Source organism: Coregonus clupeaformis, chromosome 7 (assembly GCF_020615455.1).
Source record: "Coregonus clupeaformis isolate EN_2021a chromosome 7, ASM2061545v1, whole genome shotgun sequence".
In the NCBI taxonomy this organism is placed as follows: Eukaryota; Metazoa; Chordata; class Actinopteri; order Salmoniformes; family Salmonidae; genus Coregonus; species Coregonus clupeaformis.
Window position 1 is genome coordinate 73,660,463 of NC_059198.1, and position 19,398 is coordinate 73,679,860.

The 19,398-nt window shown below is 49.2% G+C and overlaps 1 protein-coding gene across 1 annotated transcript in view; it reads left to right on the top strand.

Moving 5' to 3' along the window:
* LOC121569327 (zinc finger homeobox protein 4-like) overlaps positions 1–19,398 on the top strand; it is a 156,483-nt gene that overhangs the window by 48,243 nt on the left and 88,842 nt on the right. Inside the window, exons 2-5 of the mRNA XM_041880193.2 lie at positions 1,993–4,390; positions 4,548–4,796; positions 5,096–5,363; positions 14,233–14,756. Coding sequence (XP_041736127.2) covers positions 2,039–4,390; positions 4,548–4,796; positions 5,096–5,363; positions 14,233–14,756 — 3,393 coding nt within the window. The 5' untranslated portion in view covers positions 1,993–2,038. The remainder of the gene's footprint in view (positions 1–1,992; positions 4,391–4,547; positions 4,797–5,095; positions 5,364–14,232; positions 14,757–19,398) is intronic.

Here is a 19,398-nt window from a genome sequence, read left to right on the forward strand (position 1 = left end):
ATTGGCAGTAGGTATACTAGAGCTAGCATTAACTAGTTGTTAGTGCTACGTGTAGAACTTGACTGTGAGCACAGATCTCAGCTCAACTTACCCTCCCCGAATTATAACCTTAACCATAGTAGGAAAAACACAAAACTGACCTTAGATCATTGTCGAGGGACAACTATTCCATTGTCTACAGTTGAGCTCTGTGAACCATTGTAATTCATCCGTGTCTGTGCGTGTGTGTGAGTCTTATGCAGTGTAGAGAAAGGTAAATGTCCAAGACATGTCTCAACACTAAGTCTTCAGAGAATATACATAATTTCCTGTTAAACCGACTGTTTTATGTCCAACACACACATCAAGGGCTGAGGAAGTATGAAACAAAAGTCCTCTAGTCTCTTTCTTATTAGCACTCAAAACCCCTCGCTACTAAACAGCTTTAGACTCAATCATATTTCCCCTGCAAGCCTCTTAAAACAGGTTGGTACAGAAGCCGGAATGAAAAATGAATGAAGTTGACCTCTTGACTGACTGGTCAGATTGGTGATTTTAGGTTTGGAGAATGTAATGGGTAAATTGTGTCTTAGTAAAAACGACAGAGATACTCTTAGTGCTTCTAGACTAGAGGGGAAATAACAGCGTTTACATTTTTGTATAGCCTACCTGTGTGTAAGAAAGAGAGACGTTTTTAACATTGTAGGCTTATATCTGATTCTCATAATTAGGACCCCTTGTTTCCACGTTAATCACAGCATTACATTTTCTCAGATTTGTCATCTATTTATTTAGTTATTTTCTATTCGGCTTATTCTGATGATTTAGTCACGTAGGAAGAACACATCATTTCATAGTTTTAATCTGTACTGTTCTTCATCTCTCTGCCATCTCAGGTTAGATTTGATTACGGTACAGAACACACACACACACACACACACACACACACACACACACACACACACACACACACACACACACACACACACACACACACACACACACACACACACACACACACACACACACACACACACACACACACACACACACACACACACACACACACGCACTTGATTTCAATCCTCACGCTCTACTATCTGTATAGCTCCCTCCCACCGGCTGTGGATTGTTTCAGTTTAATCCTCTAATTGCTTTGTTCTGTGTCACAGAAAGAGAGAGATAGATAGGCATGGAGAGATAGACTGGCAGTAGCAGGTGGGTGGGGTTGAAGGTTGCAGTTGCATTTTAAACCCTCATTCTAATGTTGGCTCATTCACAGCTTGTCTTACAAAAGCAATGGTTTATAGGGACAGGTCTCCATTATAAACTATTCTTATAGCACCAGGCATCTGTTTAGTGTACTGTTGGTGGCTGGCCAGTGTGGACAGGACTTAGGGAGGGCTTGGGGATGAGGTTTAATGAATGACGCTGGTGTGTTAATCAGGAAGTGTTAGCTACCTGCTGAGGGATCTTTACCATGCCCAGATTTAGGCTAAGCTGATTTTCTTACCGACACAGGAGCCAGATAGACTTTTCTCTCCTTCGCTCCTTTACTCCTCTCCTTCTCTCACGGCCATAGCGAGGGATCAGTCACATTCATTCACTCCTCCCTCTGTTTCCAGGGCATTAATCAGTGAGGGGTCAGAGAGAGAGGGACGCAGTGAAACTTTTGTGTGGAGGTGTTCAATTGTTTTCAGGGACAGGCGATGGGCTCTGGCTGTCAGCTCTAAGACAAAGCCACTCAGATCTATAGTTTATATTGGATTTTCTCTTTTCACAAGTTGTCAGGCAGCTCCTTTAACTAATGCCTCTGTGGTAGGCATTGTCTGGCAGTCAGCATTCAATTGTCACATTAATTATGGAATTATGGGTGCAGGATCTTAACATTCTGTTTGTTCTAATATTGACCCTTAATGACAAACAGTGTGATTGCTATTGTTGTTGTAATACTTTTCTAATGACACTCTTTTTCTCTTTCTTTTTCTTGTTCTCCTTCATTCTTCTCTTCAGGTCCCTGTCTGGCTGGATGAGATGAGAGCCCCATGTAGAGGTCGCCATGGCAACCTGTGACTCCCCTTCTATGGTCTTGCGGCAGGAAAATGGTCAGAAGCTGTTGTTGCTGCCAACAAGGCCGTGTGACACAGAGAAGACCGAGAGAGACCGAACTGCTGTTGCCGCTGGGATGGATCCCACCGCTGATACCAATCACACCGCCGCTGCACCGGAGAACGGCCCGGCTACCCTCAATAATACCACAGACACCGGCAGCCCGCTGAAGACCGAGCAGCACAACCGGATAGAAAGCTTTACCGGAAACGGGACTGTTACCGGAAACGGGACTGTTGTATCGGGTTCGGACCATGCCCACACTACTGCTTCGCTGGTGGCCCCAGCGAAGGAGATCCCCTGTAACGAATGTTCCACCTCCTTCTCCAGTTTACAGCAGTACATGGAGCACCACTGCCCCAACACTCGCCTGCCTAATGCAGCAGGGCGGGATGAGGAGGAGGAGGGCGAGAGTGAGGGAGAGGGGAAGCCTGATGGAGTGGCGGAGGTATGTGAAAGAGACAGCGAGATGGAGGATGAGTTAGAAGATAGTGACGTGGAGAACCTGTGTGGCGAGATCGTCTACCAGCCTGACGGATCTGCTTTCATCCTGGAAGACTCCAAAGAGCATCGCGGTGGTGCCTCCCGGGGCCTTCTGTCCCTCAAAACCTTCCCCCCCAACCCCCACAATCCCACCGCTGCCACCAATAATGCCCAAAGCGGTTTGACGACCCATGGGGGGGATCGGGACCGGGCGGAGCTGCCTGCAACTGCACCCATGTCCTTCTGCCCACAGGTCATCAACACTTTCCACATTGCGTCATCCCTAGGGAAAGCATTCCTGGGCGACCCAGCGGCAACATCGTCGTTCCCAAATACCTCAGCGTTCGCAGGCTCCAGCGGCCCTGTGTTGCACAGTTTCCGCGTCTACGATCTTCGCCACAAGAACGACAAAGACTATTTGACGGTCGATGGCGCAGCCAAAAACTCCTGTGTGTCCAAAGATGTCCCAAACAATGTGGACTTGTCCAAGTTCGAGGGCTGTGTGAGCGACGGACAGAGGAAGCCCGTTCTGATGTGTTTCCTCTGCAAGCTGTCGTTCGGCTACAGCCGGTCGTTTGTGACGCATGCCGTTCACGACCACCGGATGACGCTCAACGAGCAGGAGCAAAAGCTCCTGAGCAACAAGCATGTCTCTGCCATCATCCAGGGGATCGGCAAGAACAAAGAACCTCTTATAAGCTTTCTCGAACCAAAAAAATCCACCAACTCTGTGCTACCCCACTTTTCTACCGCCGCTAACTTCCTGGGTCCCGACCCAGGGTGCCGCGGCCTGTGGAACGCGTTCCATGCTGAGAATGCTGATTCCCTCCAGGCCGGGTTTTCTTTCCTGAAAGGGAGCGCAAGCTCTAACCAAACCCCCAGAACCCCACCAATGCCAAAGGCCGAGATCAACCCAAATCTCGGGGGTGTGACCGGCACCTCCCTCAGAACCCCCACCAGTTCTGTGTCCCTCTTTCGCTCATCTCCCACGGCGACTGTCTTGGAGCGGGATTCTCCCGAGAGCGACTGCGAGGGCCGTCCTCCACGCACTTTGCATCCCAACGGACCCTGGTTGGACCTGAACTCATACCCGCTGATCAAACGTGAGCCGGGCGCAGAAGGAGGGCAGAGTCCAGAAGAAGACATGGAGGACATTTACTCCAATGGAGGGGTAGAGATGGAGACGGAGGAGTACAAACCGGTGGGCGACAGTAGCAAAGATTTCCCTCTTTTAAACCAAAGCATTTCCCCCCTGTCTATCAGCGTGCTGAAGTACAGCGACAACAAAGGCCCCTTGTCCTCCTCTTCCTCCTCCCGTGAGGAGATGGAGAAGAGTCAGCTGAACTCAGCCCTAGCCAGAGATAGAGATAGCAGTAATGACTCAACCAGTGAAGTCCTGGCCGGTCCAGATGGCTACTCCCCCTCCTCTCACCTGATGATGCCACGAGACGACGAGAGTCCTGGACCCCTGCACCAGCACGGGGGAATCCCCGGCACTCCTGGCACGCCGGGTACCCCCGGACTGGGCGAGGGGTCCCCAGGCAGTTGCATAGAGTGCCCCAAATGTGACACGGTCCTAGGATCCTCCCGATCCTTAGGAGGGCACATGACCATGATGCACTCTCGTAACTCCTGCAAGACACTGAAGTGTCCCAAGTGTAACTGGCACTACAAGTACCAGCAGACACTGGACGCCCATATGAAAGAGAAGCACCCTGAGTCTGGAGGGTCCTGTGTGTACTGTCGTACCGGGCAGGCTCACCCACGCCTGGCCCGGGGAGAGAGTTATACCTGTGGATACAAGCCCTTCCGCTGCGAGGTTAGTCTTTCTTTCTTTGTTTCTCTGATCCTTTCTCCTTCTTTCTCTCTTTCTCATACTCTCCCTCTCTCTCATCTGTCAAAATGTTCTCTCTGTTCCTTTGCTCTACAGTATATCTCTATAAATGACACCCTCACTATCTCTGATTTCTCTCTAGGTGTGTAACTACTCCACCACGACCAAGGGCAACCTGAGCATCCACATGCAGTCGGACAAGCACCTAAACAACGTTCAGACACTGCAGAACGGCGGCACTGAACCACAGTACACCCACACCCACAGCCACAGCCACACCCACACCCCCTGCCACAGCCATGCCAAGCCCATGCCCAGCGCCAGCCTGGGGGGAGGCTGTGGTACCCCCTCGCCCTCCAAGCCCAAACAGAAGCCCACATGGCGTTGTGAGGTGGGTGACACTACACATTGGACTAGGGCTGTTCTAGTGCTGTTCATTATTTTAGACACATCTAGGATCAGCTTATCTTCCCCTGACCCATTAGAGGAAAAACCCAACTCTGCCAATAGATCAGTGTCTTGGCGCAGCTTCTTCTTACTGTGTTTGACTGACACTTTTCGACTTTGTAAACTTGTACACCAGTATATGAGTACATAGTTACCACACATCCTTTGAGAACCCATTCAACTAATTGTCCTCATATACTGTATATATACTGTATATATACCTCTGCTCCTCTCCTCCTCCAGGTGTGTGACTACGAGACCAACGTGGCGAGGAACCTGCGCATCCACATGACCAGCGAGAAACACATGCACAACATGATGCTGCTGCAGCAGAACATGAAGCAGATCCAACACAGTCTGCACCTGGGTCTGGCCCCGGCCGAGGCTGAGCTCTACCAGTACTACTTGGCTCAGAACATCGGCCTGACCGGGGTCAAGCTGGAGAGCCCTGGCCCAGACGCCCAGATGATTATTAACCCCTTCCAGCTGGACACTAATAGCTCTGGGCTAGGTGAGAATCAGGGTGACTTTTAGGCTTTCTTTTGCTCTCTATTTTGTATCTATCTTTTTCTGTCATTCTCTCCTGCTCTGTCTTTCTCACTCTTCTTTTGCTCCGTCTATATCTGGCCCATACCTCCTCTAGAACCTATGGCTCTCTTTGATATGATCCGTCTATATCTGGCCCATACCTCCTCTAGAACCTATGGCTCTCTTTGATATGATCCGTCTATATCTGGCCCATAACTCCTCTAGAACCTATGGCTCTCTTTGATATGATCCGTCTATATCTGGCCCATACCTCCTCTAGAACCTATGGCTCACTTTGTTATGATCCGTCTATATCTGGCCCATAACTCTTCTAGAACCTATGGCTCTCTTTGATATGATCCGTCTATATCTGGCCCATACCTCCTCTAGAACCTATGACTCTCTTTGTTATGATCCGTCTATATCTGGCCCATAACTCTTCTAGAACCTATGGCTCTCTTTGATATGATCCGTCTATATCTGGCCCATACCTCCTCTGGAACATATGGTTTTCTTTGTTAAGATCTGTCTATATCTGGCCCATACCTCCTCTGGAACCTATGGCTCTCTTTGTTATGATCCGTCTATATCTGGCCCATACCTCCTCTGGAACCTATGGCTCTCTTTGTTATGATCCGTCTATATCTGGCCCATAACTCTTCTAGAACCTATGGCTCTCTTTGATATGATCCGTCTATATCTGGCCCATACCTCCTCTAGAACCTATGGCTCTCTTTGTTATGATCCGTCTATATCTGGCCCATACCTCCTCTAGAACACATGGCTCTCTTTGGCCTTCTTTCTCTTTTTCCCTCTGTCCTCCATTTTCTCTCTCCTCCCCCTGTCGCTCCTATCTTCTGTCATCCCTCTGTCTTTGCTTCCTCTCCTCGACCTCTCTCTCTGATTAAAACATGATTATGAGATGCCACAGGAGAATTATTCTTAATCTTTTATTCGTAATTTCCTTAAATCACCTTACCCCCCCCACACACACTCACACACACACACACACACACACACACAGACACACACACACACACACACACTATAGGGCGCAGATTCCCCTAGGAGATGAAGGGGTTTAACAAAGAGCCCATACTGTTAGCCATCCTCATGGCAACCTGGAGGTCACAGCTGTAGCCTTGCTGCTTCTCATATCTACACGCACGCACGCACGCACGCACCAATCAAATCAAATGTTAATTGTCACATGCTTCGTAAACAACAGGTGTAGACTAACAGTGAATTGCTTACTTACTTCTACCCAACAATGCAGAATAATATAAAAAAATTGTATAAATATTAATAGACTTACAAATTGGTGCAGTCAACTTATGATAGCCAGTGGGGGGTGGGAGAAGAAGGGTTACTTTATACTATTCCAGGTATTCCTTAAAGAGGTAGGGTTTCAAGTGTCTCCGGAAGGTGGTCAGTGACTCCGCTATCCTGGCGTCGTGGGGGAGCTTGTTCCACCATTGGGGTGCCAGAGCAGCGAATAGCTTTGACTGGGCTGGGCAGGAACTGTGCTTCTGTAGAGATAGGGGGGCTAGCAGGCCAGAGGTGGATGAACGTAGTGCCCTTGTTTGGGTGTAGGGTCTGATCAGAGCCTGAAGGTTAGGAGGTGCCGTTCCCCTCACAGCTCCGTAGGCAAGCACCATGGTCTTGTAGTAGATGCGAGCCTCAACTGGAAGCCAGTGGAGTGTGCAGAGGAGCGGGGTGACATGAGATAACTTGGGAAGGTTGAACACCAGACGGGCTGCAGCGTTCTGAATAAGTTGTAGGGGTTTAATGGCACAGGCAGGGAGCCCAGCCAACAGCGAGTTGCAGTAATCCACACGGGAGATAACAAGTGCCTGGATTAGGACCTGTGCCGCTTTCTGTGTAAGGTAGGGTTGTACTCTGCGAATATTGTAGAGCATGAACCTGCAGGATCGGGTCACCGCTTTGATGATAGCGGAGAACGACAGGGTGTTGTCCAGGGTCACGCCAAGGTTCTTTGCACTCTGGGAGGAGGACACAATGGAGTTGTCAACCGTGATGGCGAGATCATGGAGCGGGCAGTCCTTCCCCGGGAGGAAGAGCAGCTCCATCTTGCCGAGGTTCAGCTTGAGGTGATGATCCGACATCCACACTGATATGTCTGCCAGACATGCAGAGATGCGATTCGCGACCTGGTTATCAGAAGGGGGAAAGGAGAAAATTAATTGTGTGTCATCTGCGTAGCAATGATAGGAGAGACCATGTGAAGATATGACAGAGCCAAGTGACTTGGTGTATAGAGAGAATTGGAGAGGGCCTAGAACTGATCCCTGGGGGACACCAGTGGTGAGAGCACGTGGTGCGGAGACAGATTCTCGCCACGCCACCTGGTAGGAGCAACCTGTCAGATAGGACGCAATCCAAGAGTGAGCAGCGCCAGAGATGCCCAACTCGGAGAGGGTGGAGAGGAGGATCTGATGGTTCACAGTATCAAAGGCAGCGGATAGGTCTAGAAGGATAAGAGCAGAGGAGAGAGAGTTAGCTTTACCAGTGCGGAGAGCCTCCGTGACACAGAGAAGAGCAGTCTCAGTTGAATGACCAGTCTTGAAACCTGACTGGTTTGGATCAAGAAGGTAATTCTGAGAGAGATAGCAGGAGAGTTGGCTAGAGACGGCACGCTCAAGAGTTTTGGAGAGAAAATAAATAAGGGATACTGGTCTGTAGTTGTTGACATCGGAGGGATCGAGTGTAGGTTTTTTGAGAAGTGGTGCAACTCTCGCTCTCTTGAAGACGGAAGGGACATAGCCAGCGGTCAAGGATGAGTTGATGAGCGAGGTGAGGTAAGGGAGAAGGTCTCCGGAAATGGTCTGGAGAAGAGAGGAGGGGATAGGGTCAAGCGGGCAGGTTGTTGGGCGGCCGGCCGTCACAAGTCGCAAGTTTTCATCTGGAGAGAGAGGGGAGAAAGAAGTCAAAGCATAGGGTACGGCAGTGTGAGCAGGACCAGCGGTGTCATTTGACTTAATAAATGAGGATCGGATGTCGTCAACCTTCTTTTCAAAATGGTTGACGAAGTCATCCACAGAGAGGGAGGAGGGAGGGGGAGGAGGAGGAGGATTCAGCAGGGAGGAGAAGGTAGCAAAGAGCTTCCTAGGGTTAGAGGCAGAGGCTTGAAATTTAGAGTGGTAGAAAGTGGCTTTAGCAGAGGAAACAGAGGATGAGAATGTAAAGAGGAGGGAGTGAAAAGATGACAGGTCCGCAGGGAGTCTAGTTTTCCTCCATTTCCGCTCGGCTGCCGGGAGCCCTCTTCTGTGAGTTCGCAATTAGTCGTCAAGCCACGGAGCAGGAGGGGAGGACCGAGCCGGCCGGGAGGATAGGGTACATAGAGAGTCAAAAGATGCAGAAAGGGAGGAGAGGAGGGTTGAGGAGGCAGTATCAGGAGATCGGAGGGAGAAGGATTTAGCAGAGGGAAGAAATGATAGGATGGAAGAGAAGAGAGTAGCGGGAGAGAGAGAGCGAAGGTTGCGACGGCACATTACCATCTGAGTAGGGGCAGAGTGTGTAGTTTTGGAGGACAGCGAGAGAGAAAAGGATACAAAGTAGTGGTCGGAGACATGGAGGGGAGTTGCAGTGAGATTAGTAGAAGAACAGCATCTAGTAAAGATGAGGTCAAGCGTATTGCCTGCCTTGTGAGTAGGGGGGTGAGAGGGTGAGATCAAAAGAGGAAAGGAGTGGAAAGAAGGAGGTAGAGAGAAATTAGTCAAAGGCAGACGTAGGGAGGTTAAAGTCACCCAGAACGGTGAGGAATACGGAACTGGTACCAGTACGGAGTCTCTGTGCAGGGGTACGAGGGATATTTAGGTGCATTTGTACATATTCAGAACCTTTGACTTTTTCCACATTTTGTTATGTTACAGCCTTATTCTAAAATTGATTAAATCGTTTTTTCCCCCTCATCAATCTACACACAATACCCCATAATGACAAATCGATTACAGCCTTGAGTCTTCTTGGGTATGACACTACAAGCGTGGCACACATGTATTTGGGGAGTTTCTCCCATTCGTCTCTGCAGATCCTCTCAAGCTCTGTCAGGTTGGATGGGGAGCGTCGCTGCACAGCTATTTTCAGGTCTCTCCAGAGATGTTCGATCGGGTTCAAGTCCGGGTTCTGGCCACTCAAGGACATTCAGAGATTTGCCCCGAAACCACTCCTGTGTTGTCTTGGCTGTGTGCTTAGGGTCGTAGTCCTGTTGAAAGGTGAACCTTCGCCCCAGTCTGAGGTCCTGAGCACTCTGGAGCATGTTTTCATAAAGGATCTCTCTGTACTTTGCTCCGTTCATCTTTCCCTCGATCCTGACTAGTCTCGCAGTCCCTGCTGCTGAAAAACATCCCCACAGCATGATGCTTCCACCACAATGCTTCACATTTTACATTTACATTTAAGTTATTATTTAAGTCATTTAGCAGACACTCTTATCCAGAGCGACTTACAGTTAGTGAGTGCATACATTATTATTTTTCATACCCCCCACGGGAATCGAACCCACAACCCTTCACAGTAGGGATGGTGCCAGGTTTCAGGCTAAAGAGTTCAGTGTTGGTTTCATTAGACCAAATAATCTTGTTTCTCATGGTCTGAGTCCTTTAGGTGCCTTTTGGCAAACTCCAAGTGGGCTGTCATGTGCCTTTTACTGAGGAGTGGCTTCAGTCTGGCCACTCTACCATAAAGGTCTGATTGGTGGAGTGCTGCAAAGATGGTTGTCCTTCTGGAAGGTTCTCCCATCTCCACAGAGGAATTCTGGCGCTCTGTCAGAGTGACCATCAGGTTCTTGGTCACCTCCCTGACCAAGGTCCTTCTCCCCCGATTGCTAAGTGTGGCTGGGTGGCCAGCTCTAGGAAAAGTCTTGGTGGTTCCAAAATTCTTCCATTTAAGAATGATGGAGGCCACTATGTTCTTGGGGACCTTCGATGCTGCAGAAATGTTTTGGTACCCTTCCCCAGATCTGTGCCTCGACACAATCCTGTCTCGGAGCTCTACGGACAATTCCTTCGACCTCATGGCTTGGTTTTTGCTCTGACGTGCACTGTCAACAGTGGGATCTTATATAGACAGGTGTTTGCCTTTCCAAATCATGTCCAACTAATTGAATTTACCACAGGTGGACTCCAAAGTTTTAGAAACATCTCAAGGATGATCAATGGAAACAGGATGCACCTGAGCTCAATTTTGCAAAATTTCTGAATACTTATGTAAATAAGGTATTTCTGTATTTAATCTTTAAGACATTTGCAAAATGTAAAAAAAAAAATGTTTTTTGCTTTGTCATTCTGGGGTATTGTGTGTTAATTGATGAGGAAAATAATATTTTCATCCATTTTAGAATAAGGCTATAATGTAACAAAATGTGGAAATGGTCAAGGAGTCTGAATATTTTCCGAAAGAACTTCCAACAGGACTTCGACCCTAAGCACACAGCCAAGACAACGCAGGAGTGGTTTCGGGGCAAGTCTCTGATAGATAGGGGTAAAGTGACTAGGTAACAGGATAGATAATAGATAGTAGCAGCAGCGTATGTGATGAGTGTGGAAGTGTGGAGGTGTGTGTGGCGACAGTGTGTCTATGTGTACGTGTTGTGTGTGTGTGTGTGTGTGTGTGTATGTGTTGGAGTGTCAGTGTAAGTATGTGTTAGTGTGTGTGTGGAGTCTAGTGTATGTGCATAGAGTCAAAAACACACACAAACACCATTTGTAGCCAACGTTGTTCAGACACACACAAACAAACACACACACACACACTGTTGACTAATTAGCAGATTTGTACTGTAAAAAAAGGCAAATCTGTAATTGTTCAATTCTCAGCTTGCTAGTCTACATTTTCTGGGAAAGGAGACATATTGAGCTCGTAACAGTGAGTGAGAGGGAGAATTCCAAAATAAATCCAATTTTGATAAACTCCCATATCTACTGGCTGAAATACAACAGTGTGGCATCACAGCAGCAAGATTGGTGACATGTTGCCACAAGAAAAGGGCAACCAGTGAAGAACAAACACCATTCTAAATACAACCCATATTTAGGTTTATTTATTTTCCTTTTTGTACTTTAACTATTTGCACATTATAACACTGTATATATACATAATATGACATTTGAAATGTCTCTATTCCTTTGAAACTTTTGTGAGTGTAATGTTTACTGTTCACTTTGGATTGTTTATTTCACTTTTGTTTATTATCTATTTCACTTGCTTTGGCAATGTAAACATACGTTTTCCATGCCAATAAAGCCCTTTGAATTGAGAGAGAGAGAGAGAGAGAGAGAGAGAGAGAGAGAGAGAGAGAGAGAGAGAGAGAGAGAGAGAGAGAGAGAGAGAGCAAGAGAGAGAGAGAGAGAGAGAGAGAGATGTAGAGCGAGAGAGAGAGTGTGTGTTTTAACTGAACAGATCTGCTTTTGTATCGATGGTGTTGTGTGAGAAGGCCTGCTAACTCTCCTACCCACTACTCTACGGCTAGCACTAGCCCTGCACTGCCCTGCATCATTAAAACTATCTGATGAGGAAGCCAACAAGTTGAAAGGGATGATTGTAATTGATCCTGATCCAATCCTATTAGATTTTTTTTATAGTCAAGGCTTTGTATGGAGCCACTGGGTATGTACAAGGCTTTATTTTATCAAATCCTTTGGTGTGACTGAGGCCTATACCGCTACGCTATGGCTCGTCTTCTCTGGTGTGACTGAGGCCTATACCACTACGCTATGACTCGTCTTCTCTGGTGTGACTGAGGCCTATACCGCTACGCTATGGCTCGTCTTCTCTGGTGTGACTGAGGCCTATACCACTATGCTATGACTCGTCTTCTCTGGTGTGACTGAGGCCTATACCGCTACGCTATGACTCGTCTTCTCTGGTGTGACTGAGGCCTATACCGCTACGCTATGGCTCGTCTTCTCTGGTGTGACTGAGACCTATACCACTACGCTATGACTCGTCTTCTCTGGTGTGACTGAGACCTATACCGCTACGCTATGACTCGTCTTCTCTGGTGTGACTGAGACCTATACCACTACGCTATGACTCGTCTTCTCTGGTGTGACTGAGGCCTATACCGCTACGCTATGACTCGTCTTTTCTGGTGTGACTGAGGCCTATACCGCTACGCTATGACTCGTCTTTTCTGGTGTGACTGAGGCCTATACCACTACGCTATGACTCGTCTTCTCTGGTGTGACTGAGGCCTATACCACTACGCTATGACTCGTCTTCTCTGGTGTGACTGAGGCCTATACCACTACGCTATGACTCGTCTTTTCTGGTGTGACTGAGGCCTATACCGCTACGCTATGACTCGTCTTTTCTGGTGTGACTGAGGCCTATACCACTACGCTATGACTCGTCTTCTCTGGTGTGACTGAGGCCTATACCACTACGCTATGACTCGTCTTTTCTGGTGTGACTGAGGCCTATACCGCTACGCTATGACTCGTCTTTTCTGGTGTGACTGAGGCCTATACCACTACGCTATGACTCGTCTTCTCTGGTGTGACTGAGGCCTATACCACTACGCTATGACTCGTCTTCTCTGGTGTGACTGAGGCCTATACCGCTACGCTATGACTCGTCTTTTCTGGTGTGACTGAGGCCTATACCGCTACGCTATGACTCGTCTTCTCTGGTGTGACTGAGACCTATACCACTACGCTATGACTCGTCTTTTCTGGTGTGTCTGAGGCCTATACCGCTACGCTATGACTCGTCTTTTCTGGTGTGACTGAGGCCTATACCACTACGCTATGACTCGTCTTCTCTGGTGTGACTGAGGCCTATACCGCTACGCTATGACTCGTCTTTTCTGGTGTGACTGAGGCCTATACCGCTACGCTATGACTCGTCTTTTCTGGTGTGACTGAGGCCTATACCACTACGCTATGACTCGTCTTCTCTGGTGTGACTGAGGCCTATACCACTACGCTATGACTCGTCTTCTCTGGTGTGACTGAGGCCTATACCGCTACGCTATGGCTCGTCTTCTCTGGTGTGACTGAGACCTATACCACTACGCTATGACTCGTCTTTTCTGGTGTGACTGAGGCCTATACCGCTACGCTATGACTCGTCTTCTCTGGTGTGACTGAGGCCTATACCACTACGCTATGACTCGTCTTCTCTGGTGTGACTGAGACCTATACCGCTCCGCTATGGCTCGTTTTCTCTGGTGTGACTGAGGCCTATACCACTACGCTATGACTCGTCTTCTCTGGTGTGACTGAGACCTATACCGCTCCGCTATGGCTCGTCTTCTCTGGTGTGACTGAGACCTATACCGCTCCGCTATGGCTCGTCTTCTCTGATGTGACTGAGGCCTATACCACTACGCTATGGCTCGTCTTTTGTCTACATTTTCTGGGAAAGGAGACATATTGAGCTTTTAAAATAAATCCAATTTTGATAAACTCCCATATCTATTGGCTGAAATACAACAGTGTGGCATCACAGCAGCAAGATTGGTGACCTGTTGCCACAAGAAAAGGGCAACCAGTGAAGAACAAACACCTCTCTCTCCCACTCTCTCTCTCTCTCTCTCTCTCTCTCTCTCTCTCTCTCTCTCTCTCTCTCTCTCTCTCTCTCTCTCTCTCTCTCTCTCTCTCTCTCCCCCTCTCTCTCTCTCTCTCTTTCTCCCTGCTCACTCATTCTTCTCTTCGTTCATTTTCCTGTTTCTCTCTCTCTTATTCTCCTTGTCTTCCAAATCACTCTAACTCTCTCTCTCTAACTCTAACTCTCTCTCTGTCCCACCTCCCTTCTTCTTTCTCCCTCTCCCACCCTCTGTAAACATCCCTCTCTCCCTCTATAACATCCCTCTCTCTCTCTGTCCCCAGTGAATAATGAATTGTCTGCAGAGCTGCGTCTGGCCAGTGGTCAGCTGATGGCTGATGACCTGTCCGTCCTCTCCGGCGAAAGCGGCATTGGCGGCAATGGCGAGCTCTCCCCGCCCATCAGTGACCCGTCGCTCCGCATCTACCAGTGTTCCGTCTGTAGCCGCTTCACATCCGACAGCCTGGAGGTGTTGGGCGCCCATGTCAACGCAGAACGCACCCTGCCCGAGGACGAGTGGCGTGGCATTGTGGGAGATGTGTACCAGTGCAAGCTGTGCAACTACAACACCCAGCTGAAGGCCAACTTCCAGCTGCACTGTAAAACAGACAAGCACCTGCAGAAGCACCAGCTGGTGGCGCACATCAAGGAAGGAGGGAAATCCAACCAGTGGAGGTTAAAGTGCGTCGCCATCGGCAACCCTGTGCATCTGAAGTGCAACGCGTGTGACTACTACAGCAACAGTGTGGATAAACTGCGGCTGCACGCCACCAACCAGCGACACGAGGCCGCCATTAGGCTGTACAAGGTACTATTCACTTCTGTTATAACATAATCCACCACCGTACTGGTAGACACACAGCGGCCATCAACTCACCAGCCAACTCACCAGACAACACAGCATCACGGTGGTGGGATGATGAGGCCACTTTAATAACATCATGTCATCCAGCCAGGGTTATTAAGCCATCTTTACGTTAGGCCTATCAGTGGTGACCCCGTGTGTGTTGCAGGGTGTTAGAGATGCTGGCACCACCTGTTACAGTTCTAAACTAGTCATTAACATCAGGTATATTTGATTTAGCTCCCTCTATCCTCTCCTCCCTCTATCCTCTCCTCCCTCTATCCTCTCCTCCCTCTATCCTCTCCTCCCTCTATCCTCTCCTCCCTCTATCCTCTCCTCCCTCTATCCTCTCCTCCCTCTATCCTCTCCTCCCTCTATCCTCTCCTCCCTCTATCCTCTCCTCCCTCTATCCTCTCCTCCCTCTATCTCTCCTCCCTCTATACTCTCCTCCCTCTATCCTCTCCTCCCTCTATCCTCTCCTCCCTCTATCCTCTCCTCCCTCTATCCTCTCCTCCCTCTATACTCTCCTCCCTCTATCCTCCCTCCCTCCCTCCTCTCTGCTTCGATCATCCCCCTCTCCGTTTAACTGTTTCCTGTAAGAGTGAAAGGAAAAACTATTTTCAGGGATATTAATATGATGACTGAAATCAAAGCTAATTGAGTTATGTTCAAAATATTGAAGAGAAAGGTACAGAGAGAGAGAGAGAGAGAGAGAGAGAGAGAGAGAGAGAGAGAGAGAGAGAGAGAGAGAGAGAGAGAGAGAGAGAGAGAGAGAGAGAGAGAGAGAGAGAGAGAGAGAGAGAGAGAGAGAGAGAGAGAGAGAGAGAGTGAGTGAGTGAGTGAGTGAGTGAGTGAGTGAGTGAGTGAGTGAGTGAGTGAGTGAGTGAGTGAGTGAGTGAGTGAGTGAGTGAGTGAGTGAGTGAGTGAGTGAGTGAGTGAGTGAGAGAGAGAGAGAGAGAGAGAGAGAGAGAGAGAGAGAGAGAGAGAGAGAGAGAGAGAGAGAGAGAGAGAGAGAGAGAGAGAGAGAGAGAGAGAGAGAGAGAGAGAGAGAGAGAGAGAGAGAGAGAGAGAGAGAGAGAGAGAGAGAGAGAGAGAGAGAGAGAGAGAGAGAGAGAGAGAGAGAGAGAGAGAGTGAGTGAGAGATTGAGTGAGAGATTGTCATCCAGGATCCTACTATAGTTCACACTGAGTATACCAAACATTAAGAACACTATCCTAATATTGGGTTGCACCCTCTTTTGCCCAAAGCGTTACACAGGGATGCTGGCCCATGTTTACTCCAATGCTTACCACAGTTGTGTCAAGTTGACTGGATGTCCTTTGGGTGGTGGACCATTCTTGATACACACAGGAAACACATTGCCAATTCACCCTCTGAATGTTACACATACACAATCCATGTCTCAATTGTCTCAAGGCTTAAAAATCCTTCTTTAACCTGTCTCCTCCTCTTAATCTAAACTGATTTAAATGGATTTAACAGGTGACATAAGTAAGGGATCATAGCACTCACTTGGATTCACCTGGTCATTCTATGTCATGGAAAGAGCAGGTGTTCCTAATGTTTTGTACACTCAGTGTATTAAGCTAATGAGGATCTATTGACCAGCCCTAGTCACTGTGTGTCTGTGTATCTGTCCTGTAGAGCAGTGCTTGGCTGTGTGTTCACAGCAGTTGATTTAGCATCGTCTGACAATAGCCAGCTCGGCTACATAAATCATTGGTAGCCATTAAATCATAACAGGGATTTTTTAAAAATGTATTAGCAATGATTAAAGGCGAAGGTATAAGACCAACTCTGAGGCAATATAAAGTGATAAAACAAAAGAGGAGAAATAGGTAAACGTGTCCAAGAATATTAATAGTAACATTTATTTTCTCTGTAAATGGAGAACAGGGAGAAACGCTCAACTACCTCCTGGACTGAGACAATAAGATGATGATGTCATACAGAAACACACGCACTACACACACACACACGCACCCACACACACACGCACACATACACGCACTACACACACACACACACACGCACACATACACACACACACGCACACACACACACACACCAACACACACACACACACACACACACACACACACACAAGCACACTCTCACACAAGCACACACGCGCGCACACAAACACACACACATTGAGTGAGACAGACCGTTTTTTTTTTTTTGTGCCAACATATAACAGAATAATTAAAAGCTCCCTGAGTCATACTGCCTTTTTAACCCATATCTGCGGCTTGTGTGTGCACTCGGGTGTCCATATATGTGTTTGTGTGTTTAGCTTCCTGGAGAGCGATTTACCTTTGGCCAGTGCAGAAGGTGAGAGGGTCATCCCACTGCCTTCTACATACACTCAGCTACCCTTTACGTTCACTGCCCTCTACATACACTCAGCTACCCTTTACCTTCACTGCCCTCTACATACACTCAGCTACCCCTGTCTCCCATTCTGCCCTGTCCCTCTGTCTGCCCTGTCTCCCGTTCTGCCCTGTCTCCCTGTCCCCCTGTCCCCCTGTCTGCCCTGTCTCCCGTTCTGCCCTGTCCTCCTGTCTGCCCTGTCCCTCTGTCTGCCCTGTCTCCCGTTCTGCCCTGTCTCCCTGTCTGCCCTGTCTCCCCTGTCCCCCTGTCTGCCCTGTCTCCCCTGTCCCCCTGTCTGCCCTGTCTCCCGTTCTGCCCTGTCCCCCGTTCTGCCCTGTCCCCTGTCTGCCCTGTCCCCCTGTCTGCCCTGTCCCCCTGTCTGCCCTGTCCCCCTGTCTGCCCTGTCCCCCGTTCTGCCCTGTCCCCCTGTCTGCCCTGTCCCCCTGTCTGCCCTGTCTCCCTGTCTGCCCTGTCCCCCTGTCTGCCCTGTCCCCCTGTCTGCCCTGTCCCCCTGTCTGCCCTGTCCCCCTGTCTGCCCTGTCCCCCTGTCTGCCCTGTCTCCTGTTCTATCCTGCCCTGCCATGCCTGCCTGCCCTGTCCTGCCTGCACAAATCTGTTGCACAGATGCTGTCTTTAATGCGTTTGGCAGGATTCAGACTATTTTACCTTACATAGTCAGATGGCAGTAAAGCAGAGTGGAGGAGAAATAAAAAAGCAATTGATTTATTTGACCAGAAAAACACCTTTTCTTTTTTATGTGTGGAGGTGAAAGACCAATTGGAGTGGCCTTGCTTTGCTCTGCTCTGCTCTGGCCTGGCTCTAAGCTGCTCTGGCCTGGCTCTGCTCTGCTCTGGCCTGGCTCTAAGCTGCTCTGGCCTGGCTCTGCTCTGCTCTGGCCTGGCTCTAAGCTGCTCTGGCCTGGCTCTGCTCTGCTCTGGCCTGGCTCTAAGCTGCTCTGGCCTGGCTCTGCTCTGCTCTGGCCTGGCTCTGCTCTGCTCTGGCCTGGCTCTGCTCTGGCCTGGCTCTGCTCTGCTCTGGCCTGGCTCTGCTCTGCTCTGGCCTGGCTCTGCTCTGCTCTGGCCTGGCTCTGCTCTGCTCTGGCCTGGCTCTAAGCTGCTCTGGCCTGGCTCTGCTCTGCTCTGGCCTGGCTCTGCTCTGCTCTGGCCTGGCTCTGCTCTGCTCTGGCCTGGCTCTGCTCTGCTCTGGCCTGGCTCTGCTCTGGCCGTCCTGGGTTGACCACCGAGGGTCTGTATAGCTGGATGGGAAACGAGGGTCTGTATAGCTGGATGGGAAACGAGGGTCTGTATAGCTGGATGGGAAACGAGGGTCTGTATAGCTGGATGGGAAACGAGGGTCTGTATAGCTGGATGGGAAACGAGGGTCTGTATAGCTGGATGGGAAACGAGGGTCTGTATAGCTGGATGGGAAACGAGGGTCTGTATAGCTGGATGGGAAAGCGAGGGTCTGTATAGCTGGATGGGAAACGAGGGTCTGTATAGCTGGATGGGAAACGAGGGTCTGTATAGCTGGATGGGAAACGAGGGTCTGTATAGCTATATGGGAAACGAGGGTCTGTATAGCTGGATGGGAAACGAGGGTCTGTATAGCTGGATGGGAAACGAGGGTCTGTATAGCTGGATGGGAAACGAGGGTCTGTATAGCTGGATGGGAAACGAGGGTCTGTATAGCTGGATGGGAAACGAGGGTCTGTATAGCTGGATGGGAAACGAGGGTCTGTATAGCTGGATGGGAAATGAGGGTCTGTATAGCTGGATGGGAAACGAGGGTCTGTATAGCTGGATGGGGAAACGAGGGTCTGTATAGCTGGATGGGAAACGGGGTCTGTATAGCTGGATGGGAAACGAGGGTCTGTATAGCTGGTTGGGAAACGAGGGGTCTGTATAGCTATATGGGAAACGAGGGTCTGTATAGCTGGATGGGAAACGAGGGTCTGTATAGCTGGATGGGAAACGAGGGTCTGTATAGCTGGATGGGAAACGAGGGTCTGTATAGCTGGATGGGAAACGAGGGTCTGTATAGCTGGATGGGAAACGAGGGTCTGTATAGCTGGATGGGAAACGAGGGTCTGTATAGCTGGATGGGAAACGAGGGTCTGTATAGCTATATGGGAAACGAGGGTCTGTATAGCTGGATGGGAAACGAGGGTCTGTATAGCTGGATGGGAAACGAGGGTCTGTATAGCTGGATGGGAAACGAGGGTCTGTATAGCTG